General features: G+C 35.4%; 1 protein-coding gene across 1 annotated transcript in view; it reads left to right on the forward strand.

The window, feature by feature from the left end:
* The first annotated feature begins 2,092 nt into the window (after positions 1-2,092).
* Positions 2,093-26,604, forward strand: part of LOC140144560 (uncharacterized) — a 46,605-nt gene continuing 22,093 nt past the window's right edge. Inside the window, exons 1-2 of the mRNA XM_072166377.1 lie at positions 2,093-2,343; positions 3,096-3,649. Coding sequence (XP_072022478.1) covers positions 3,287-3,649 — 363 coding nt within the window. The 5' untranslated portion in view covers positions 2,093-2,343; positions 3,096-3,286. The remainder of the gene's footprint in view (positions 2,344-3,095; positions 3,650-26,604) is intronic.

The raw sequence follows: 26,604 nt of genomic DNA on the forward strand, positions 1-26,604 counted from the left end.
ATACGTGAATATTGCAAATTGTTCCCAGATTTGGACGATATTGGGATTTTTGGGGTCATTTACAAAAAAAACAAAAAACAAAACAAAACAAAAAACACACACACACACACACAAACAAAAACAACCGGCCATGCTTGAAAGGTTCGTCCACCCGGAACAGGTATTCTTTTCATTGCCTAAAGTAAATTTTACTTACCAATTTTTGTAAAGACAAGTAATTATTTTACTCACGGTCTGTTTGAAATGTCGCTGCATTGGCTGTCTTTTTATACCTCTCTTGTTGGTCGATGGTGCCCATTTTTATGCCTTAAAACTAATCCTCCAGTATCTATTCTGCTTGTAAATAATATACCATTCACCAAAATGACGATCAGAATGTGAATTCTCTAAATATCTAGTCAAATTCGTGGACAATTTTAGAAGTGAACCTTCAACACCAAACGCCGACATGTTTGTTTACCGCCTTATCTTGTTGCCAAGCGGCGTTGTTAGGAATGTACGCGTACGTGTGTGTTTGTCTTACGCGTTTTTGCGTCATATTATGCGTCTAACTACGCGACGCGCTTTACAGGTTCGCGCAATTTTTACGCGGCTCGGAGGGCTGGATCTCAGACAAACTGGATGATATGCAAAACTCGCAAACGCAAAATCGGAATCAACTTAAATTTTGGGAATAATTTTCTGGAAAATGTCATAAAAAGAGGATGCTAGGATCACGAAATACTCCTTTATACTCAAAAGAAAGGATAAGGAAGATCAAACCTATTTGATTTATAAAGTTTCATTGGTAGGGTGCCCTCTCCAAGAAAGGTATTATGCTATTACTGTGTAACTGATGAGGCGTCGCAATCACATCTTTATATTGTGAGCTGTCAGGCAGTGACTGACAGGAGCAAACGGCAGAACCATTGAAATTTAGTTTGTGCGCAAAGTGCAAATTATTGCAATGTACGATCTTATAATATGAATGTTTTTCAAACCTGATTTTTTGGCATATTTGTAATGTTTACAAATTTGTTGTGTTTGTAGGTAAATAGAGCAAAGTTCGACATAAAGTCATAATTCAAGAATTATGACTTTTATGTCCTCCTATAGAACTGCGTGTTAAACGGCCAAAATAAGAAGCAGTGTTTACCTCGTTATTTCAGCTCAAAATGGACAGAAACCATTCCCGATAAGTACTAGTAGGCCCTATTATTTCAGCATTTTGAGTATATAATGACAAATTTAAAATTTGAAGGAAATCGTACATTAAGCCTTTTTATCGCAAAATGAAGGTGAAATTTGGTATTCTACCTAGACTATGCCATAGTCGAAGTTTGCTAAATAAAAATATGTTAGGGCCTATGATTAATCATGATGAACACATTCCGTTGAACTCAAAATTACACTGATATTTAAAGTTAAAGTGTTCCATAGCAAAATGGTCATAAAGTATACGCAGGCCTATGTTATTGAATGCAACATATCTTGCATAATTATATAAATGGCTCACTTCAATGACAATTCTGATTTTGGGATCTACCAGTTTATTGATCGCGACAGCCCGAGTAAGCTTTTATAGCATTCAAAATCATTCTTTGAAAACTTACTGCAAAATATTCATGAATAAATAAACATAATGTTGACAAAATATTTGGCAAAAATGTTTGCAAACAAATATTTTACAATATTTTACAATAACATTTTGACAACATTTCAAAATGATGTTGCTACAGTCTATTTTCACACAAAACGTTTTAAAAACATTTTCATGACCTTTATAATATAACTCGACATTTAAATGTTATCTAAACGTTTTTACCAAAACCAAACCCCAAAATATGTAGGCCTTCCCCGTTTAAAACGTTTTAAAAACATTTTGTGTTTGCTGGGTACTCATCACTGAACAGACGCAAGTATTTGCTTTCTTCACAGTTTTGACAGTTATTGATGAATCAATCACCTTAGGAGTGGTGGTTTTGGTGTCACTCTGGCATTTAATAACGGAACTGTTATCGCTGTTATTGCCAACATATTATCATTGCAATCTGTTCGATGCGCATCTAGCAAGGCCAGTTGAACCTGTGACAGCTCGGTAATTGCTCACTGGTTTGATCAGCGATGCTATGGCAGCATACCTCACTGTGTGTCTTGCTAACTTGTTTACACGCACTGGGAGATGTGGGTGAGATCCTGACAGGAGAGGAAGTTATTTATCATCACTGTACTTGAGATTAATGTTAAGAAAGGCCATATCATGGTGTGTACATTGGCAGATGGTTGACAACACGGTATACTATACCCGGACACTATATTACCAGTTGCTGTCTACTGAAGATAGCGAGCCATGATAGTGATATGGTAAGGCTGTCAACTTTTGGAATTGCTTGGCGTAAGATGTGAGATACTTTTGAATAGTAAAAAGGGTAGGCCTAGGGACAACAATTTTATTTTGACGATGCATGCTACCTTGATGCTTCCTTGCCTTGGTGTGAGATTTTATTTCCTTGGTATGGGTCAGAGCATGAGAAAGTGACCAAATGTGTGAGTATCATACATGAGAGTTGACAGCCCTAAGGCTATATGAGCACTGCATTACATGTTGTGATGACTAGTGTTGTATCAGGAATTGAAGTGAACAGTTTTTTACTTCATCCAGATGTATGAGGAAAATAATATAAGTTATAATATTAATCAAGAATGATTGGGATATTTCATTTGTAATCTGCAAAATATCCCTTTGCATAGAGAGGGTTTTCAAATGAAATTAGCTAGGGGGCTCGGCCAAATTATTTTGAAACCATACTATCTCTGTAATATGGCTTTACTTACATCTTCCACAACTGGAGTGAGCATTTCAAGGGGTTACTCAATTGTCAACTCTATTTGAAACCCATACTCCCTCTGTGGAAGACTTCAACTGGATCTTTCACACAGTAGTGTGGACTTCAAATAGGATAGCCCATTCAGAAGGTTGCTATCTACTGAAGATAGCTCCTACACTGGCATGTCAAATGGTGCTTTGAAAAAGTTTGAAAAGGTTTCATTACTTGTAGATTATATAGAGACCATTATATTCTTATTCAGATAAATATTGTGATATCTTTATACAGATTGCCATCTACTAGCCAGTGGAATAGTGCTGTGAACATGGTGAAACGTATCACTGCTGTCTACTGAAGATAGTAAGACTAGCTGGTAGAATAGTGCTGTGAAACATGTCATCGCTGTTGGACAATCATGGAGTCCATTTGTAATCCAAGAAAAACATTTGATATCTTAATCCAGATGTGAATTGCATACAATGGCAGCTGATGTGAATGGAACCTCTACAACTCCATCCTGGACACCAAACTCACCATCAGGTGCACATATCAACTCTAATCTATCCTACAATGCCTCTAATATTGCCTCACTACAAGACTCGTCATTATTACGTGTCACTGAAGAACCACCGACCATTTCTCCAGACTATGATACATGGAACATTACTCTAGGAGCCATATCATCTGGGTTATTTGTGCTCGTAACAGCTGGTTTGTTATTGGCCGTCATAGGATTACAGAAATATTTACGCAGGAGAAATCAAACTTTAAGCGATGACACAGGTGTATTTACACCAAGAAGAGGAAGCAAGGCGGGCCTTGATATGATTGACAACCAAGTGGTAAGTATGCCATGGGATATTCCAGTTGAAAACCATACACCCCCTATGGAAGATATGACCTGAATCTTCTGCACAGGGAGTGTGAATTTGAAATGGGGTTACCTGTATCTGGGACTCCATTTGCGATATACACCTCCTGTGTGGGAGAGCAGAGTTATGTCTTCCATAGGGGTCTGTTGGAAATATAAAGGGTGGTCACTGATAAAAAGGGTGGGTTTAGAAGTCAACAATTGCAATCTCAAGCTTACTGTAATTTCCGATTGAATGACACTAAATGAAACACAAAATACATTGAAATCCCATTCTGTAGTGTTTGGTCATCTAAAACTTCAATATGTAATTCTCTTTGGATGCAAATCTGCACCTCCTGGACCACTATAACCACTTATCTATGATTAGTAACCATGCTTAGAAAGGGTGGGTTTCAGAGTTTTGGTATTTAATAAAGGGTATAAAATAAAAAGGGTGGATTTGAATAAAAAGGGTCAGTTTGTATCACCACTGCCAACTATGGGATTTCAACTGGAACAGCCAAATGTCCTCTCTTGTTTGATTGGTCATAACTTTCAGCATGATTAATTAATTATAGGTTAATAAATGTGGATCACTTGTTGATACGCATAGGTTAATATAACAAAATTATAGGTTAATAAATGCGTATCACTTGTTGCGAGTGAAATTGCTAAATCTGAAATTTATTATTTATTTTATTAATTGTACAAAATAATGCACACATACTGAGATGTACTTTGGGGCTCATGCATTAGACGCATCAGCAGCTCAGTACAAGTGCATTATTTTGTATGATTTCTCCCCGGGATTTCTCAAGCTACAAGTGATACGCATTTATTAACCTATTTCATACACAAGAAAAAATCCTGTGATTTTTTGCTATTTTTAAATAAATGTTTGAAATTATGTTATCCTTGATTTATGACAGTAAATAATTTAATAAAACTTTATCAGCCGTTTATTTTGAAAACTTGCTGGTCACTGCTACCGCGTGACTGTAATGTTAATAGGGATACATATACATTTTAATATACTTTAATTATTCAAGGCAACTAAGAAAATGTAAATATGAACAACATATACCCAATGTTGACGATGCCAGCGAGACACAGAGTCAGTCCGATTTACTTCAAATTGAAACTATGTAGCAAGGCTTATACTACGGAAGCGCCTAAGTGCCACGACTTAGCAAGATAATTATGTTTTAATGATTGCGGTTTTGTAGCCAATGGGCAATCTAGTTGGATATCCAAATTTCGCGGTTGATAGTTCTTTGTAGTTCATGGGAAATCTAGTTGATTTCCCTATTAAGCGGCGGTTGTTGGCGGTCTTTCACGGTTTGTAGTTTTAATTCCCTCGTTCTTCATGCCCTACCCTCTATCGGGGGTTAATTTATAGTTTAAGCTCGTTGGATAACTATATTTCGCGGTGTGTGGTTCTTTGTAGCCCCTATGGGCAATCTAGTTGGATATCCAAATTTCGCAGTTGATAGTTATTTAGATTTATAGATCTAGTTGGATTTCCTATTAAGCGGCGTGTTGTTGGCGGTCTTTCGCGGTTTGTGGTTTTGATTTCCCTCATTCTTTATGCCCTACCCTCTATCGGGGGTTAATTTATAGTTTAAGCTTGTTGGATAACTATACTTCACATTGTGTGGTTTTTGAAGCCCTGTGGGGCAATATACCCTGATGTCTCTATTGAGCGGTGGTTGTTGGTTGTCTTTCGCAGTTTGTGGTTTTAATTTGTTGGATATCCAAATTTCGCGATTTGTGGTTCTTTGTAGCCCTGCGGGCCAATCAAGTTGGATATCCCTAGTGAGCGGCGGTTTTTGGCGTTTTTTCGCGGTTTGTGGTTTTAATTTCTCTTATTTTTTCAGGCCCTGGCCACTATCGGTGGCTAATTTGTCTTTTAAACTGGTTGGATATCGCGGTTTCTTTTGTAGCCCTCTGGGCAATATAGTTTGACATCCCTATTGAGCGGCGGTTGTTGGCGGTCTTTCGCGATTTGTGGTTTTAATTTCCCTCATTCTTCGAGCCCTGCAGTCTCTAGGGGGGGGGGGGTAATTTATAGCTTAAGCTTGTTCGATAACCATACTTCTTTGTAGCCCCGCGGGGCAATTTAGGTGGATATCCAAAATTCGCGGTTTGTGGTTCTTTGTAACCATGTGGGGTAATCTAGTTTGACATCCCTATTAAGCGGCGGTTGTTGGCGGTCTTTCGCGGTTTGTGATTTTAATTTCCCTCATTCTTCAAACACTGCTCTCTATCGAGGGTTAATTAAATAGCTTAAGGGCTGGGGTATGAACGTTTGGACAGTATTTATTTTGGGGCATTAGAGCACATCAGACATATCGAATTGCATTCTGAATACAAAGAATGTCATTCTGATATCAAATAATTTTGATTTTTTGAAATTCGCAATTTAATACACATTTTATGGCAAATCATTAAAAATTGATATTTTTGATATTTAACAGTACTTGAAGTAAATTTTATAAATCTGATGATTTATACTTAAAGTGTATGTAGGTGGGATGAAAAGCCGACGATCAATTGAAAATTTTGACCTTTTCATTATTGAAGATATGGATTTTTTCCCAAAACACCAAAAAAAATAGGTCTTTTTGGGAAAAAAATCCATATCTTCAATATGAAAGGTCAAAATTTGCAATTGACCGTCGGCTTTTCCTCGCTGCTACATACACTTTAAGAATATATCATTCGATTTATATAATTTACTTCGAGGACTGTTATATATCAAAAATTTGAAAAATATCAAATTTTTATAATTTGTCATAAAAGTTGTATTATATTGTGATTTTCAAAAATGAAAATTATTTGATATCAGAAAGACATGCTTCAGATTCAGAATGCAATTCGATAGGTCTGAGGTGCTCTCATGTCCCACAAAAATACTGTCGAAAATAATAAACGCTCATTTTAGATCCCTTAAGCTTGTTGGCTATCAAAATTTCGCGGCTTGTGGTTCTTTGCAGCCCTGTGGAAAATCTTGTTGCACATTCCTATAGGCTGTGTCAAGTTGTTCTGTGTGTCTGTGGTGGGGACAGTCTCTCCTTTCAATAGGCCTTTGTGTATTTTTGCCGCTTTGCTAATTTGTCTTTGCGTATGACTTTAATGGCCTTCCATATTGGGTTGGCGCTTTTTGGATACGTTTTTGTCCCTGTTGGCCTTCCTACGTGTACCATCTCCGCCAATTTCCTTTTTAATTCCCCTTTTTTTAATTTCCTTTTTTTTTAATTCCTTTTTTTAATTTCCTTTTTTTTTAATTTCCTTTTTTTAATTTTTTTTTTTTTTAATTTCCTTTTTTTTTTAATTTCCTTTTTTTAATTTCCCTTTTTTTAATTTCCTTTTTTTTAATTTCCACTTTTTTATTTCCCTTTTTTTTAATTCTCTTTTTTAATTTTTTATTTTCCTCTTTTTTTTTTTTAATTCCCCCTTTTATTTTCTCACAAAGCAGAATCTTGGCCGAGACACATACTCAGTAGTTGTCCAAGAATTTGCTCGCTTCCCGCTGCGTATGCTGGTCTTTACGCACTTTAGTCTTTACGTGTGACAGACCATGGATATAGTATATGGACAGACCCACTGTGTAGAAGTCAGTGGTCAGACCATGTGTGTGTATTATTTACACCACTGATATAGCCTGTGCCGGAGCCTGTGTGCTAGGGCCGTAGACTTATTTCAAGTGACGGAAAACCATAAGAATACTAGTATATAAATCGCAGTGGTTTTATCCCGGCCCGTGAGGGGGGGGTGTAATTTTCCCAAGGCGTGCCAAAAAATTGCTTGCTTCCCTTCTAACCCCCCCTCCTTTGCACATGCCAAATGTTTTAAAATTGCCATTAAAATTGCCATGTAAAGGGACGGCATATTCATACTATTTAATAGAGCTATTTTATGACTATTAGGCCTATGTGACTATTTTTGCATTTTTCTCACAAACTAATAACACACTGGTAAGGAACTGCATTGGCTTCCTGTGTTCCAATGAATTGTTGTTTAACTTATGTTGATTGTATATAAATGTAATAATGATAGGCCTATTGTCCGTCATATTTATCTGAACTTCTTTCAAATTATGTTCCCACTCGTAGGCCTACTCTTCGATCTGGAAACATGCAACTTCTTCAAGAAACAAAATAAGAGCACATGAGTCATTTGAAATTGCAGCTCCACGTCTATGGAATGAATTGCCTACCGTATTCGTCCGAGTATAGTCCCACGTTCGAGTATAATCCCACCCCCATTTTTTCAAAAAATTTCAGAAATTGTAAAAAAAGAGTGTCCCTGGACCTAGACCTAGATGCTAGGATCATTCATGGTTGACCTAAAAAAAAAAAAAAAAAAAAAAAATTCAAGATATTTTGTATTTTTAATATGAAAATTGATAATTTGTATTCATGTCATACTCTATTAATGATTTCAAAATGCATTGATTTTTTTTTTTTTTGTTGAAATTCGAGTATAATCCCACCCCCAATTGTGAAATATTTTCACATAAAAATACTCGGACCAATACGGTATATATTTTGGAACTGCTAAAAATGTAACTATGTTTAAAAAGATGTTAAAAACTCATCTTATGTCGGGGTTTGCTCAGGGAAATTTGAAAATGCCACCAAATAGTGAAAAACTGTATAAAATGTCTAACTTTTGTGTTGATTTGTAAAATAAAACAAAGAAAAGTGATTATTTAGCAGTAATCAACCATTGAACAATCAATTCTAGCATTAATTTTAGGCCTACGATCCAAGATTCTGGCCATAGGCCTAGTGCTTTACAGTGGACACGGAAAATCACGGAAACGTCAAATTTGCAACACGGGTTTTAGATTTTGTAACACCATGAACACGGAGAAATCGTGGCTTTAGCTATAGGCCGAATAAAGACTTATACAGTGGAAGGGTCTAAATATTTAATATATTATTAACAATTATTATTCTAATCTAATTCAAATTAGGCCTTCTTTAATATAAGCCTCGTGATCACTCTATTGGATTTGGATTGTTTTACTAGGTTTGGATTTAATTTTTGTCTTCACTATAGGCCAAGATATAAAAAAAAATAGAAAGCTATGCGAGCGCTATCCATGTTGGACACCTGTGTTCAAATATAAAGTACGGACGAAGCCTTGACTAAGGCTAATGCTCCCCGCGGTATACTAACATGAATTCACTAGCTGCAACATTATACGCACATCAAAAAAAATATCGGGAAATTAAAAAAAAAGGAAATTAAAAAAAAGGGAAATTAAAAAAAAGGGGAAATTCAAAAAAAGGGGAAATTCAAAAAAAAAAAGGGTAATTCAAAAAAAAGGGAAATTAAAAAAAGGGGAAATTCAAAAAAAGGAAATTCAAAAAAAAAGGAAATTAAAAAAAAAAAGGAAATTCAAAAAAAAGGAAATTCAAAAAAAGGGAAATTCAAAAAAAGGAAATTCAAAAAAAAAAGGAATTAAAAAAAGTGAAATTAAAAAAAAAGGGAAATTAAAAAAAAAGGGGAAATTAAAAAAAGGGGGAAATTAAAAAGGAAATTGGCGGAGATGGTACACCGTACCTTCCATATTAGTGGAACAATTTTTCACACCTATAGAGTGTATGCAACAAACCAACCGGAACGGTATAACAATTGAAATGACAGTCATGTAGGAATACAGTTCTACGATAGCTGAAGATGACAGAGGGACAGGTCTCTAGATCGATTCAACAACCATTCATACATATATTACATGTTTTATTATCCTATTATCATGATTATCATGCGAATCGCCCTGTGGTAGGACAGAACTTTATTTAAATGAGAAAATATTGGTAACCTGATCTAGTTTCTTGTGTTATTCAGATTGTTGTGTTGTTCAGATTTAAATAAATAAAGAAAGTAATAAAGAGATTTCTTTTATTATTTGTTCTGCTAGCGGCTGCACTATAGGGTTTTTTAAATAGGCCCTTAATATAATAAATAATAAACCTGAGAATCAAACATCTTGCTTTGATAAAAAAAAATAATATCACAATAGCACTGGATGATTAAAATTGTGTTATCCTTGATCAATGACAATAAAATTATTGTTTAATACAATATTGAATAGTGACTCAAGACAAGCGGTTCAGTATATATGATAGGAAATGAGGTACATCCTAGCGGTACCTTATTTCTTATCATAATAACAAACCGCTTGTCTTGGGTCACTGAAATTCCAGTATAGTAATTGGATTCCTTGCCCCTATAATATACATAACTTTTGTTACCAGTGTGTTATTAGTTTTTGAGAAAAATGCAAAAATAGTCACAAATTTACCACAAGGGTGTAGTACCCCCTTAAGCATCCAATGTAAATCAACTCCCTGTCCGTAAAGGTCAAAGTTTTTAATCAATTGATGCAGTAGCACGGACTTTGACTTGCTAATTGGAACTTAAATACCAATCTTCTTGTGTTACAGCCAGTGCATCATATACTGGTACTTTTGGATAAGATAAATCAATTAAAAGTATAATGCTGTTTGTTTATCCAAGTGTCATGTGAGTGTGGAAGTGTAACAGTTTTGAATTTTGTAGGACATTTACCTGGAACAGGGCTTATTTATGTTAGAAGTTAGAAGGGGATATGATAGCTTAAGGGATGTGGTATGAACGTTTGGATAGTATTTATTGTGGGACATTAGAGCACATCAGACATAACGAATTGCATTCTGAATACGAAGAATGTCCTTCTGATATCAAATAATTTTGATTTTTTGAAATTCACAATGTAAGACACATTTTATGGCAAATGATTAAAAATTAATATTTTTGATATTTAACAGTACGGTTCGAAGTAAACTTTATAAATCTGATGATTTATACTTAAATTGTATGTAGGTGGGATGAAAAGCCTTCCCCAAAACACAAAAAAAAATCCATATCTTCAATATGAAAGGTCAAAATTTTCAATTGATCGTCGGATTTTCCTCCCAGCTACATACACTTTAAGAATATATCATTAGATTTACAAAATTTACTTCGAGGACTGTTATATATCAAAAATGTGAAAATTATCAAATTTCAATAATTTGTCATAAAATTTTTATTATATCGTGAATTTCAAAAAAATGAAAATTATTTGATATCAGAAAGACATTCTTCGTGTTCAGAATGCAATTCGATATATCCGATGTGCTCTCATGTCGCACAAAAAATATTGTTGAAACGCTCAAAACGCTCATTCCAGATCCCTTAACTGTCCATCATTAATATAATATGTGCTAGTGATAAACTTCAACATAAAAAAATCCAATTTTGAGATCTTAAGAACCACTGAGCCAATATTAGGCTCATTTGTACTCATTTAATTAAATGTATTTTTCATGCTGATTCTAAATATGGTGGTCATGAACATTTACAATACTGACATTTTTGAATTTTAGGAATCGGATATCAGCAAGTATTTTTCATGGGACCTGAGAGCACATCAAACATGCCAAATTGCATTCTGAATACAAGGAAGGTCCTTCTTATATCAAATAATTTAGATTTTTTTAAATTCATGATATAATACAAATTTTATGGCAAATTATTAAAAATTGATATTTTTGATATTTAACAGTCCTACAATTTTTAGGTCTTTTGGGGGGCAAAATGTATATGTTCAATGTGAAAGGTCAAAATTTTCAAATGATGGACAGCTTTTCCTCCCAGCCACATACACTTTAAATAAATATCATTAAATTTATAAATTTTACTTCAAGGACTGTTAAATGTCAAAAATATAAATTTTTAATAATTTGCCATAAAATTTGTATTACCGTATATCGCAAATTTCAAAAAAATGGAAAATTATATAATATCAGAATATGTCTGATATTCTGTCATGACTCACAAAAAATACTGTGCGAATGTTGCTATCTGAGTCCTTTTGAAACCTTGTCGTCTGCAGTTGACATCTGCATGGTGAGAGGGCTGTGCAATAAAGGAGGGTAAAATTAGGGAGCAAGATATTTGTGGAGTCAAAGTCAAGACTAGAGAGCAAGATATTTGTGGAACCAAAGACATTTACTAAGTATAATAAGTTTTTGGTTTTGTTTGGTTTTTTTGAGTGTTTTTTTAGGTAAAAATGTGAATAAAAGCTAATGGTAACTTATAGTGCCCAAAATGTGCAAATAAACACAGTAAGGCAGAGAAAATATCACACCCTTCCCAGAATCCTTTGTAATATGATACATCACTTTATTCATCAAAAGACACTCTCATTTAATACTTTGTACAGATTCACTTTGTTTTCATTTTAAGAATAGAACATGGGTCGATAGTCAAGAAATAAACATATTATTTCAAGATCTGAATGTGCTCTGTTTATTGAGGTACTGTACAGAGAAATATGAATGTATTAAAACTGACCATGAAAGTAGTCTCTACTACCTTCCGGCTACCTTCATGAACTGACAAGTAGCCCTAGATAGTAGATACCAGTTGCCTTATGCATGGCACATTGAATGACCTAGGGGAAATTATATTTGCAAGACTATCCATGCCTTCAACTTTCAAGGTGAATTAAACCTACTCATGTTAATACTACCTGGCAAGGCTGTCTTCTCTTTTCCTGGGACTCAAAAACAATGATTCTCAATTTGGGGCTTTAAGGAAAAAATGGATGGAGGTGGCCCCAGGCATATTTTACTTCTTTCATCCAAATGAACATACATTCCAAGTATGGATGGGCCTATTGCATTTGAATTTGTTGCTACAAACGATAAATACCCACTGACTTGGATTAATTTATGGCAACACTCTGCTGTAATCAAATTCCAGATGAAAATAAAACTGCCACTTTTTTCCCTGAAGTGTAAATGGGATCCTAACCTTCCTCACATGGGTGTTGACTGCAGACGAAAAGTTCCAAATTTTCATTTAAATTTTAAAAAATGTCAGAATTGTACATTTTCATGAATATATTTGTGTTATAATGAGTCAAAAAACAAGCCCAGTATTGGTGAATTAGTTCGTAAGATAGCTCTTAATATTTCGAAAAAATATCCCGGACTTGTTATGTTGAAGCCACTATGAACCACAATGGCCTCATCCCAATGGCATAGTTCAATTACCTCAATTGAACAATCATAGTGCAAAATTTGACCTCAAGTTGCAGAGTATGAGTTTTTGTACCCAATTTTTCAAAGGTCATTCAATGAATGTACAAATGTATTGGGATTAAAGAACTGTGGCCTGATAGATGAGCATGTTGTGGATCCTAGTGAGCCAGCACACAGAACATTAATCTCCTCAATGTTCTTAGGTATCAGTAGGTAGTGCAACCTTTGTCTTCAAAAACTTTAATTTGAGGGCTATTTTAGGAAACATTCAATTAATTATACTAGACCATTTTTTAACAATGTGAATCCTATACATGCTATAGCAAGTGTGAATAGCAAAATCATGGTATAGAGTTTTATTTGCACTAATTTGCTAAAATTGCACAGGTTTGGCATTATAATGAAGCATAATAATTTAAACAGAAACTTTGGCCATCAGAACACTTTTGATTAATCATAGTAATAAGTTGACATCAAGGAGTAATATGAATTCAATTTGACACAAACCAAGTCATTGACCCTACACAAAAAAACCTCCATATTCAAGAGTCAATCCCTGGGAGTCAATCAAGTCTAAATTGCTGTCTCCAAAAAAGCACTGCTATGTTAATTGAAATGGGAAATAATCTCTATAAATTGAAATGATTTGCATTTTTTGGCAGTCTAAATGGCTCTTATTTATATATTTTTCTTTGTATTAGTCTGAAATCTGCCATACTCTGTGGAAGATTTAAGAAACATCTTACACAGAAAAATCATGGAACATTTAAAGAGAGATTGCCTGTTAACCCTTATTAATCCCTATGCCAGTGGCATAGCTAGGAACCCCCTGAGAATTATATTGCCCCTACCTGTGGGATGCTGGCTATACCAAATTTGTTAAGAATTTTAGGCCATTTTTGACAACCCCCCCAGTCCGTTGGGACCACCCAAAAAAAATCCCTGGCAATAGTATTGTTCAGTGTTGTGTATTGAGAAAATTCATATTGCTGTAAAAAATTTTTCTTATATTCATATCCGCCAGGCCCATAGCAAGCGGGCGGAGGTACTCAAGCAGGTCTAGATTATAAAGTGTTAGGGGGTTAAAGCCATATTATAACATTTTCATACAAAATAGATTAGCATTTATTTGCCATAAAATGTTAGTTTTACTGTCAGATATATCCCTTTTATTTTTGAGCCGACCAACTACGGCAAAGCAAAGAAAATTGAATTTACTACCAGCGCATATATCGCCAATACGTACCACTCCTTCGGTCATGTTATGGTACGACCCTTTGTTGTGTAGATCACCGTCCGCATGCCGTGTATGCGTACTGTGTGTTATGAACATTGTGTATGCGTTCGACTGATAATTCCATCCGGTTCCGGCGTTTTATTCAAAATCTCGGATTTCGACAAAACTACAGCACCTAGAGTCTTGATTTTTGTAGGGTATATTGGTTTAATAAAGTACAATATAATCGTGTAAAAAATGAATTAAAAAAAAATCAGTGAGGGCGTCCTCCTCAGCAAATGTTATAATATGGCTTTTGCATGCAAGTAAAAGATCCACTTTTGACAATTCTCCAACCCCTGGTCTGGCTGAAAAAAGATCAAATTTCACATAAGTGGTATAATGTACATGTAAAGCACATGGTGTACTCTGGGATGCTGTGAAAATCTTCTTTGCCCAGTTACGTGGAAATGTCATTATAACCCATGATAATTGCATAAGTACGGGGTGAATAGCAAAGACACTTAGTAAATCACTGGGGACATTCCCTATACAAATAATGTATGCTCACACACTGATTGCTGATTTTGTCTTGAATAATTCAGCTTCATTTATAGAGACAAATAAAATTCTGTCTATAAATTAAACAATAAGAGGATTAGGGAACACACCATATTATCAATGAAGCATTGCAAATAAAACTATTTTTTTCATTACTGTACCAACTCTTCTTGTGCCAGTAGGAAGGATCACTTGAGAAAAAAAAAAACCTCAGTTTTTTGGTTGCAAAGTTGCAGGACAGTATAGTACAAACCTTAAAAATTTGGTTGCTGCTACGCACATACCACATATTTTTACGGTCTTTTCATGTTTGCGAAGACATGCAGCATAAATGCGAAGACATGCAACGCTGTATCGAGTATACAGGAAGGCAGACAATGCTGGAGTGATTGTTATAGACTCAAACGATCGTCCCTCACTGTTGATGAATAGTCTGTGGTTTAAAACATCCACACACTCCTTTTCAACCTGCCATTCACCCACTGGTCACCAGGGATCTACATTCTGTTCTAATGCATGCTTTTAAGCCCTATTGATGAAGATCCGGTTCAATATTTCTGATGGATCTTGTTGCAAGTTTTCTCTTTTTACTATTTTGCATACAATATTATATTGATATTATAGGGAACCTTAGAAGTAGGTGGGTGCATATAGCACACTCTGTGAGAGTTTGATAGTATCCCAAAAGGGATAAAATTTGACATTTAGTCAATGTTGGAGATCTCTGTCTGTTCGGACACAAACAGGACAAATTTCAACACACAGCTAAGTTGAATGGAGCTTCAAAAATATTTACCCACTATCCGTCACAATATCATTATATTGGGCTATACCAGTTGAAATCCATACACCCCCTATGGAAGACACTATATTCACACAGGGGGTGTAGGTCAGTGGTGTAGCCAGTGGGGGGAATAGACTATTTTTTACCCAGGGTGACAGAAAAAGGGGGATGATTGTAAAAAAATGATGAAAAATTGTGAATTAAAATTATACATAAAAATGTTGTGTATCTTAATACACAACATTTGTTGGTACCGCCTATTATTCTTTCTTTATTTTTTATTATTTTTTTTTTATTTGCTCTTCACTTTTTCAAACCATGGAAAAAAATGTTGGGTCAACAAATCACAACTTCCGTCGGCAAAACATATTTCCGTTGGTACATTTACAAGTTGTGCCCCGGTTCCAAAATCCTGGCTACGCCACTAGTGCAGGTTAAGATTTTAAATATAGTCACCTATTCAGGTAATCCCATTTTAAAATGTCAAAAAAGATTAAGGGGTGTATGAATTTCAACCGGAATAGCGAATTCCTATTAATATCATGAGAATTTCCTTTAAACAATGGCAGCTGCAATGAAAAGGAATGTTTTGCTGACCTATATTTATCCCTCATAATGCGCATCCTCTTTGTACTTAGCAACCAATGTTTGTGCACATGTTTGTTAGCTGCAAATGGGGACCTTAAGGGACTTAGGCTATTCTTATCAATGACCAGTCAAAATTGAACTGCAATTATTTCAATAATATCATAGTAAGGCAACAACATGTGTTTTGTTGCCACCTGTTTCCTAGGTTGGGTGGTCAGGTAAGATGTGTGATTTTACTTCAAAACTTGAGCTTTGACACTCCCCCACAAAGACCCCTCCCCACCCAAAGCCCCTTACCAATCCCCTTCCCCACTCAAAGCCCCTACCAATCCCCCTTCCCCACCCCACTTTGATTTCACTTTACACCCTCACAGCCTCAGGCTGCCCCCCCCAAAGTAATGGTGCCACCACTGTCAGTCAATGTTTGCGAGTCTGAATTCTTAAAAAGCGTCACAAAATGTGGACCACTGTAACAAAATCATTTTTCAATTTGATTTCAAAGTAGATTTCAAACACAAGAGCCTGAAGATTTTGGCTTTAATATTTCTAGCTCAGCTGCCAATAAGCTTTCAAAATAGCACCAAGTTAATTGTGTGCTCATGTATACATTTGAAGATATATAGTGCAAATTACCAAGGTTTCACGGAGCAAACTCAAATTGTAAAATTTAAATGTTACACTGGTCCACTTTGTGTGACACTTGGTATAAGATTTCAGATGCACAAATCAACAACATGTAATGTCATGGATTGTTCTTGAGCCTCCAACATAAGTGTAAATAATGGGGGATGGGGGATAAATCCCCCAATATGTTGATAAGTGGGTAGCCCTTACATGATAATACTATGATCGGCGAGATTCTATCTATCTATCTATCTATCTATGTCCCATAGCTAGGAGGCCGTTGGGGCGACGTAGTGATGGCTTTAGAGATGCATAATTTCCAAAGTTCTCTGTCCTCAGCTGATCGTATAAGCTGGTCAATGTTCAATCCAGTCCAGTCTTTGATGTTATCAATCCACGTCTTCTTTGGTCTTCCTCTCTTCCTTACCCCATCTGTATACCTCCCTGCAGAATGGTGTTTGCTAGACTGTTCTTCCATCTGATAACATGGCCAAACCACTGGAGTTGTCTTCTTTTCACAATGGAGATCAGGTGTTTATGCTCTCCAATAAAACTTTCCATCATTGCCTTTACTTGTTTGTTGGTAGTATGCGTAAAGTAGTGGACCTGGAGGAGCCTTCTCATGCAGTTCATCTCAAATGCGTTAATCCTCTTTTCCATCTCGGCATTAAGCGTCCAGGTTTCACACCCATACAGGAAGACGTAAGTTACCAATGCTCTCAGGAGGCTCATTCTTACTGCCATTGAGATGTTCTTGTCTCTCCAAATGGGCTTCAGATTGGCTAGTGATGATGTCGCAATTCTGATTTTGATTTCGTGCACTGATTTGGCATCATCTGTGATGGTTGCACCAAGGTAATTGAATTGTGTAACTGTTTCAAGTTCTTCCCCTCCAACATGAACTTCTGCTATTCCATCAGACCCCATCTTCAAGACCTTGCTCTTTGCAGCGCTGATTTCCATGCCAAGTCGCCTTGCACTGTTATCTAGCCTTCTTGTGAGGTCACTTAGTTCTTCAGGTTGTCCTGCCAATGGAATGAAATAGCAATTTTCTTTATTTTGCCTCATTTGCTTGGCTCAAAATTAAAAGGGGACAATTTGATTAGTAACTATCAGTGAAAGCTATATACATTATTGCTTTAATTTGTTCATCAAATGAAACACAAAATTAATAGCTCTGCAGTTAAAATGGTACATGGTTGCTGTGGGACGTTCATTTGAGGACAAATCACGTGCATGATTGGCACATGTTTTGGTGATGGGTTATTCTCTGTCATAGAAGTATTAATAATGCATTAAAAATAGTGTGAATCTGTTTCTTTATTCACTGTCTTGGGATAATTCAATGCTCTACAGCAATCAGAATGATGTTCCATTAATGCGGAGGTGGTAAAATGAAGCTCAAATTTCATTGCAGCCGGATGTGGAGTGTAATGATGGTAAATAGGGCATATTATTGCAGTATGTTCAATTTCTTGATCAATATATCTAGTGGAAAGATAGTATATGCAAATGTAATCCTATATTTGATCTTCTTGTTCACTATTAGTTAGCAAGTATCAGTAAGTTGTCAAAATGTCAATTGAAATCTATAATGATAGGCAATTGCACTGCTTGCCAAATGGTAATTTTTGCTTGACAAAACCAGTAATAGGGCCTACTTAATAATAATGATAAACAGAGATTTAAAACAGTTCTCTCAACAAAATGTTTGACTTACTTGATATTTCATCCATGCACATCCATGGGATTTCATCAGAAAGTGAGGTGGAGCGGTAAACACCTAGTCATGTGACACGGGGTAACCTGTGGTCACATGACTTGATGATCGGAGTGTAGATGCCAGATAGCACGTGTCTCCCTTGGTCTTGATTGAGGTCGGGGTCCAAGGCAGCTATGTAGTACGCTTCCTTGATGCCCCTCTGAAGCCATCTTGAGTCTGAGTAGAGTCTGAGTCTCAGTAATACTGATCCACTTTCCCAGAAAATGACATCTGGTTGTGTGTAGTCTTCAAAAGTGGGTCATGTTGCCTTCCACTCCGGGCTTCCACTCTATTCATGGTCTTTGTCCCCCTCTTCCTGATCTCCATTGCTTCCAGTACTGCTCTAGACTTTCTGACTTGCTCCTATTTTGTTAATGACCAGGCAAATAATAAGTGTACAAGACAGTTATGCTAGTGGGCTGTGCCATTACCCTTCCAGTTTTCAGACACCGCTGCACCACACAAAACTACAAGAATCTAAAAAAAATATTGCTGGTGGTGGTATGAATTTTCACAGATGCTTGTGTATTCACAATGACACAAAAGAACAGGAGTATTTGGAAGGAACTTTTTTGTGTGTGAAAAGTCAGAAGATTTAATCTTAAAATAACATTGAAAAGAAAATTGACATCAGACTGAACAGGTTAATTAGAGGCTTTTCTTATAGATGGTGTGAAGATGAAAACTGAAAATGGCAACTCATGTGTCCATTTAGGTTAACTCTCTTCACGCGGGTGTCGACTGCAGACGACAAGTTTCAAAAAAAAAAATTTTAATTCAAAAATGTCAGAAATGTAAATTTTCATGACCACATTTGGAATCAGCATGAAAAATGCATTAAAATGAGTACAAACATGCCTAGTATTGATCCAGTAGTTCTTAAGATAGCTCTTGATATTTTGAGAAAATATTTCAAAACTTGAACTTTTTTCATTGAAGCGCATGGCTAGCACGCAAAGCATTAATATTATAAAACTGACTTTGTAGTATCAGGTAACAATTTGCTTTTTGAACATTAACAATTAATTGTGTTAACAAAATGCTACATCAAAATGTTAATTAGTACAAAAGCTCTATTACCGGTACTTCAAAGGTAGATGAAATTAACTGAGTGTGAAATGAAAATAAAACTGTTATTATGATAGTCAAGTGATCAGTATCTCTCATGATATTGAAATGTCACACACAGACATCCACCTGCACAGGTTGGTTGCAATGGAAGCACACACTTGATCTCAATAATAATTACCTCGTGCAGATGTAGTTACAGAAGCAAACTGAAATATTTTCATTTCTGTAATTGATTTTTTATATAAAACAAGGACTATGATTTAAATGACTTTATGAAGGCTCAGACGAACTGACACACAATATCACTGACACTTGATAATCGGATCAGATGTAATGCCATTACACTACCTAAATTCATATATACGAGCTATCCTACACCCTCTGAGAAAGTTTCGAACTGTCTTCCACAGAGGGAGGGTGCATGGGTTTCAACTAGACAGGTTATGGTTTGGGATAAGGTTAGGGTTAATTAGCAACTTAGCATTACTCATTAGGGTTAGCATTAGGGTTAGGTTAGGAGCTGTTAGGGTTAGAGTGAAATGTTTGGATTAGAGTTATGGTTAGGGTTATGGTTATCATGGTTATGTTTAGGGTTTGGATTAGGGCTGAGGATATAGGTTATGGTTATGGTGAAGTTTAGGGTTAAGGTTAGCTTAAGGATTAGCATTTATAAATAAGTTATAGGGTTTTTGGACTAATGACCCTTTGGACTATTGACTCACAAACCAACACAGCTAGCCTTTTTAAAACAAGACAGTGAAGCCAAGGAATTAATGTCATTAAATCAAAATTAAAACAAAATGTTAAACCAGCCATCATTCTCGCTACATCAAGCTACAGATAAGACTAGACAAGTTTCTATATGGCAACATGTTTCAAGTTACAAGAAGCAACTAACATGAGGCATCGTTATAACACTTGAGTAAATTGCCTGTCACAGAATAAATGACACTACCATTAATCATAGCGATTCCAGTTGATATCCATACACCCCCTATGGAAGACATGACCTTAATATCCCACACAGGGGGTGTAGATTTCAAATGGAGTCACCCATTCTGGTAGCCCCATTTGAAATTCGCACTCCCTCTGTGGAAGATTAAGGTCATGTCTTCCATAGGGGGTGTATGGATTTCAACTGGAATAACACAATAGTTATCGAGAGGCATCAGCAGATATGGTCCAAAGTTGAGCAATTGCTTTACAACCCATTAAGCACTTGAACATAGCTGCCTTATAGACATTTCCATAATTTATACTTTGTTTTTGTACACCTCTAAAAAAATGACACCAGGCAGCAATTGCAGAACTTTTGAACTGTGTTACACAGAAAGCAACGGAGAAGATGGATGTTCATGATGAAAGATCAAATTTCAGAACAGCCATCAAATAAGTCAAAATATATCTACCTAAAAAGTAGATGTAATAAGTCATAGATAGGTGAGGATGTGAATGCATCATCTTTTAAGGTGGCTCAGAGGGGAGCATTACCTAGCAGTGTTTGCATTCAATTATTAGGACAAATAAAGCTGGCACACAAGAGAAATGGTATGGGTCCTATAAAGGAGATTCCAAAGATATAAGGGGTGTCATTTCCACTCATGTGCATGATTTTTTTTGTGGGAGGGGGGAGAAATGGCCAAAACTTTGATTATAAGACACTATAAGATCAAATATATATAAAAAACTAGTTTGCATATGACGTCCTGTCAACCAGACTTTTTAATTCGGTCTTCAATTATAAGGAGTGTGGTAAAGTTGTTTTAGTTAAATGTTAAATTAGTTAAAACTGGACAAATATGCCTCCTGCCATCCCACTTGCCTTAAACTGAGGTGCAGAGAAGGAAGGAAATCAGTACACTTGGTCTCATCAAGTGGTACAATATTGATCCCGAAATTTATATGGGGTGGGGGTAGGAAATACTGCCCACACAAATACCAAGTGGGTAAAACATTTAAATTTCTAGAAAATGTTAGGTGAATACTGAATTGCAGCCAACATGGCACCTTGATTGGTTTAGTTACAGGTGTCAATCAGTGATACCTGACATACAAATATTTGAAATCTGTAGGAATACACAATTCTTATTAAATTCCTTTTTGGTATGAACAAATGACGGAAGAAAAATAGCAGGCTGAAAAAAATGTGAAGCTTATACCCAAAATTCTTGTTGATTCCAATTTTTCACTTTTGAGTTATGCATGATTATCTTTATTACCACAGATCTTGGACAAAATTCTTTTCAAGATTTGTGGTAGGCCCCTATATTACATAGGTTCCAAAAGCCACTGTGTTGTAATTTCATTCTGTTAAGGGGGTACTACACCCCTGCCCAATTTTGTGCCTATTTTTGCATTTTTCTAAAAAATTATAAGCGCATTGGTGACAAGTAAGATATGTATATTATAGGGGCAAGGACTACAACTACTGCACTGGAAATTTTATTTCAGCACAGACAACAGTTGTGGAGTTACAGCCAAAAATGAGGGAAAACCAATATTTGATCAATAAATCAATAACTACTTGCCTTGAGTTGCTGAATTTTCAGCACAGTAGTTGTAGTCATTGCCCCCATAATAAACATATCTTACTTGTCACCAATGCGCTATAATTTTTGAGAAAAATGCAAAATGGGCAAAAATTGGCCAGGGGTGTAGTACCCCTTAATAGAACTTTTAAATACACATTTGAGAAATTTTTTTTTTTTTTTGCCAAGCAAAGCAATCTGCAAGAATTATTCTGCACATAAACATTATTTTGTAGCCAGAGGTTTTTATATAAAAGTCTCATCTTGTATGGAGAAAAGTGTGGGATGAGGTTATGGGTCAAGAAATATCCCTTTAAGAACACCCACTCGTTTTACAAAAACATTTTGTGGTTTTCCTGATATAGCAAATCACAGTGACTGTGCATATATTGCTCACCAAGCCCAATGTACTATTCCAGTTGAAATCCATCATCCTCTATGGAAGCATGACCTTAATCTTTCACAGAAATAGTGTGAATTTCAAGTAGTGTTACCTGAATGGGTTATTCAATTTGAAATCTACACCCCCTGTGTGGGAGATTGTAGATCATGTCTTCCATAGGGGTTTACAACTGGAATAGCGCAATGTTATCTTACAAGTGTTAGATCAGGTGGTGGCCGCATTGCATTCTCTAAATTCAGTAAATTTTCATAGTCAACCGTGTAATTGAATGGGATTATTTTGAAATTTTAAAACGCTTGAAATATCACAAACAAATAGGCCTATGTTGATAAATAATATAAATACAAGTTAAAACCGTTGGGGTTCGATAATGAACCCCACAAAACTAACAGTATATGGAAAATGCCATACGGCCGGGCGGTTTCACAAGTTGCCGGCTCGATCATGTCATCCGCCGCCTGTGTTAGATGTAGAGATTTATTATTTTAGTCTTGACAATATCATATGTTGAAATCTATAAGCAAATCAAGGATTTATATTAAACTACAGAGTACTATTGCACAGTAAAGTGACAGGTGATTCAAGTATCAATAATAAAACAAGAAAGGAAACGATGAAAGAAACAAACAAGTTTTTGCCAGTCGGGTTTAATAATAGCGGCAAATCTCCAGAGTTTAAACAAGATTCAACCAAGGATTAATAAGTCATCTTTATCTAGGGACTTGAGGCATTTTTAGTAAATTCTGTTAAATTTTAATGAATTCTTTCTTATATAAAAGGTGAAGCAAATTAGATTTTAACAAATAATTGAGTGAATTCTTGCTTATAAAGGTGAATTAAGCATTATTAGTCGATTTTGTTAAATTTTCATGAATTCTTGCTTATAATCGTGAAACATTTTGAGTAAATTCCATTAAATTGTAAGACATGGTAGCAGGTTGTTTTGATCATAGCTGGCAGTGACCAATTGGCTCTGTGTGTGTCAGGGTGGTACTCATTTTTTTATACTGTGCTACAATAGTGCTCTCCAATATTGTGGATATCTTCACATTTGAGAAATCATCTTAGGCCTGGTGCATACTTTTGTCACATGGGAGAGTCAGATGGATTTGCATTTTTTATTCAACCTCATAAAACTGTCTTAATGCATACATGTATATACAGACACATTACCAGGATGTGTAAATATCTCATTGCAAATGTCTTGTGCCTATATGAGAAGTGATCAGTATTCGCAAAGAAATTAAAGCCATAATGTATGATTTTGGTCAATTTTAATTTTGTTATTCCAGGTTACTCCTTGTATCAGTGAAAAATGAGTGGCTATCTACTGCTGATAAATTAGTATTGATGAAGCACTCCTAATATCGGTGTAAATGATTATCTACTGCTGATATTGGTGTTGATGAAGGACTCCTGATATCAGTGTAAATGAAGTAGCTATCTACTGCTGATATTGGTGTTGATGAAGGACTCCTGATATCAGTGTAAATGGTTATCTATCTACTGCTGATATTGTTATTGATAAAGCACTCCTGACATAAGTGTAAATGATTAGTTATCTACTGCTGATAGTAATGTTGATGAGGCACTCCTGATATCAGTGTAAATGATTAGCTATCTACTGCTGATAGTAATGTTGATGAAGGACTCATGACATCAGTGTAAATGATTAGCTATCTACTGCTGATATTGGTGTTGATGAAGCTCTCCAAATGATTAGCTATCTACTGCTGATAGTAATGTTGATGAAGGACTCCTGATATCAGTGTAAATGATTAGCTATCTACTGCTGATAGTAATGTTGATGAAGGACTCCTGATATCAGTGTAAATGATTAGCTATCTACTGCTGATATTGGTGTTGATGAGTAAATTCCATTAAATTGTAAGACATGGTAGCAGGTTGTTTTGATCATAGCTGGCAGTGACCAATTGGCTCTGTGTGTGTCAGGGTGGTACTCATTTTTTTATACTGTGCTACAATAGTGCTCTCCAATATTGTGGATATCTTCACATTTGAGAAATCATCTTAGGCCTGGTGCATACTTTTGTTCAATGTTGAATATTTGATGCAACAAGTATTCTTAACGCGGCTGTGTACTCAAGACGTTGTTTCTTTCGCAAAATTGAGCTTTTTTGATATTTGTTACTTTGTTATGTTTTTTATAAATACAAGGAAAGAAAATCCAGATTTATAAACTCCAACTGCGCTTATTTTATGGATTTTATTTCACTATTTCATTCGTGTTTGCAATTTTAAAAGAGAGAAAATCTTTGTTGTATCAAAGGGTGACACGCTGCAAGAATAACAACGCATCGCGCCATGCGATCGCGCAATTTGTTAACGCACAGATACGCTACGCATACGCGACGCTGATCTGCATGCGAGGCGCATCCCTTCGAAACACTAATTTCAAGTGGTCAAATGGCTCCGCTTTTAGCTGATAAAATGTGGGTTTTTTCAAGTTCTTTTCCTCGATTTGAATATCAAGTTATGAATGGATTTCGCTCAAACTTCTCAACGGGCTGTGGATTTACCCGATGTTCACATAATATAAGGTAGAAAACGAAAACTGCCGCATTCTCCTGTGAGATTCGATGAAAGGGCAAAATGTGACCACTTTAAACTTTAACGGCCATTATTTCAATGTTCATTTTCTCGGTAAAATGACGATTTAGGTACACGATAACTCAATAAATACAGCATCTATAGGTAAGCAAATATGATCATCGTAAAAAGCATGATCGACTCAAGAAACGGTTTTCTCATTTTTTATATTTTGGTCTATTTCCGATTTTAGGCATCATTTTGTGCAAATAGGCGTTTGTGAATTTAAAAAGTTCAATTTGATGCCTTATATGGTCAATATCTCAAAAACTGAGGCCAATATCAAAAAAATAAAAAAACCGTTTTTGGAATGGAGCCTCAAGATTGAGCTAAAAACAAAATAAAATATTTTGGAAAGAGTGTTTTTTTGTTATGATGTACCTAACAAATATTGCCAAAAACTCACTTTTTGTGATTTTCTTCATAATTGTTGTTTTTACCCCAAATCTGTATTTATATTAAGATTTATTGATGTCTTGCCTTTATAAAATATATACTTTTATATGTCTTATGCTGAATAATTACAAAGTTATTGCACTTTTACTACATGCATGTCTGAGAGTACACAGCCACCTTAATTCAATCTATTTCTATTCTATTTCCAGTCATGTTTTACTTCTAACAAATATCGAATGTTTATTGACGTAAAATCTGTTTATATTTCCACCAGATATTTGATATTGATTTACAAACATTTGTTAGAAGATAAAAAGTATATTCAAACAGATTGTATTTAATGAATACTTGTTGCATAAATATTCTATGTCAAATATTTGGAGTATGCATCAGCCCTTAATCTTGTGTATGTTCCCAATTCATGTTTATTATTACACAATACTTGCTTTGGTGTCTGCGAATTTTACTGACATGCACAGTATTACAAAATAGCATTTTTCATAAGTCAAATCATTTACAGCTGTTATATGTTAGAATGTGGTAATTCATCAAATGTGCTACTGTAATTGATCCAAACAGTGATAGCAGGTTCCGTTGTTATAGACTAGTTATGCCATTGATAATTTTACACTTCATAATTTTTCATATTTCCCCAAATCAAATAATGCAAAATAAGTTAAATGCATGTACATTTCTTACAATTTTTGTGCAGAAATCAAAATCTTATATTCTGTTTTAAGTATTGAAATTTTGACTTTTTACATGAATGAAAATCCCAACTTGTGAAAATTACCGTAACGCAATTAATAGTCTCATAGCAGTAAACAACAGGATATGGGCAACTTTTTATCACATGGGAGAGTCAGGATGGATTTGCATTTTTTATTTAACCTCATAAAAGTGTCTTAATGCATACATGTATATACAGACACATTACCAGGATGTGTAAATATCTCATTGCAAATGTCTTGTGCCTATGATCAGTGATCAGTATTCACAAAGAAATTAAAGCCATAATGTATGATTTTGGTCAATTTTAATTTTGTTATTCCTGGTTATTCCTGGTATCAGTGAAAAATTAGTGGCTATCTACTGCTGATAAATTAGTATTGATAAAGCACTCCTGATATCAGTGTAAATGAAGTAGATATCTACTGCTGATATTGGTGTTGATGAAGGCCTGCTGATATCAGTGTAAATGTTTAGCTATCTAATGCTAATATAGGTGTTATTGAAGCACTCCTGATATCAGTGTAAATGATTAGCTATCTACTGCTGATATTGGTGTTGATGAAGCACTCCTGATATCAGTGTAAAT

This window comes from Amphiura filiformis, unplaced genomic scaffold, assembly GCF_039555335.1.
Source record: "Amphiura filiformis unplaced genomic scaffold, Afil_fr2py scaffold_63, whole genome shotgun sequence".
Classification (NCBI taxonomy): domain Eukaryota; kingdom Metazoa; phylum Echinodermata; class Ophiuroidea; order Amphilepidida; family Amphiuridae; genus Amphiura; species Amphiura filiformis.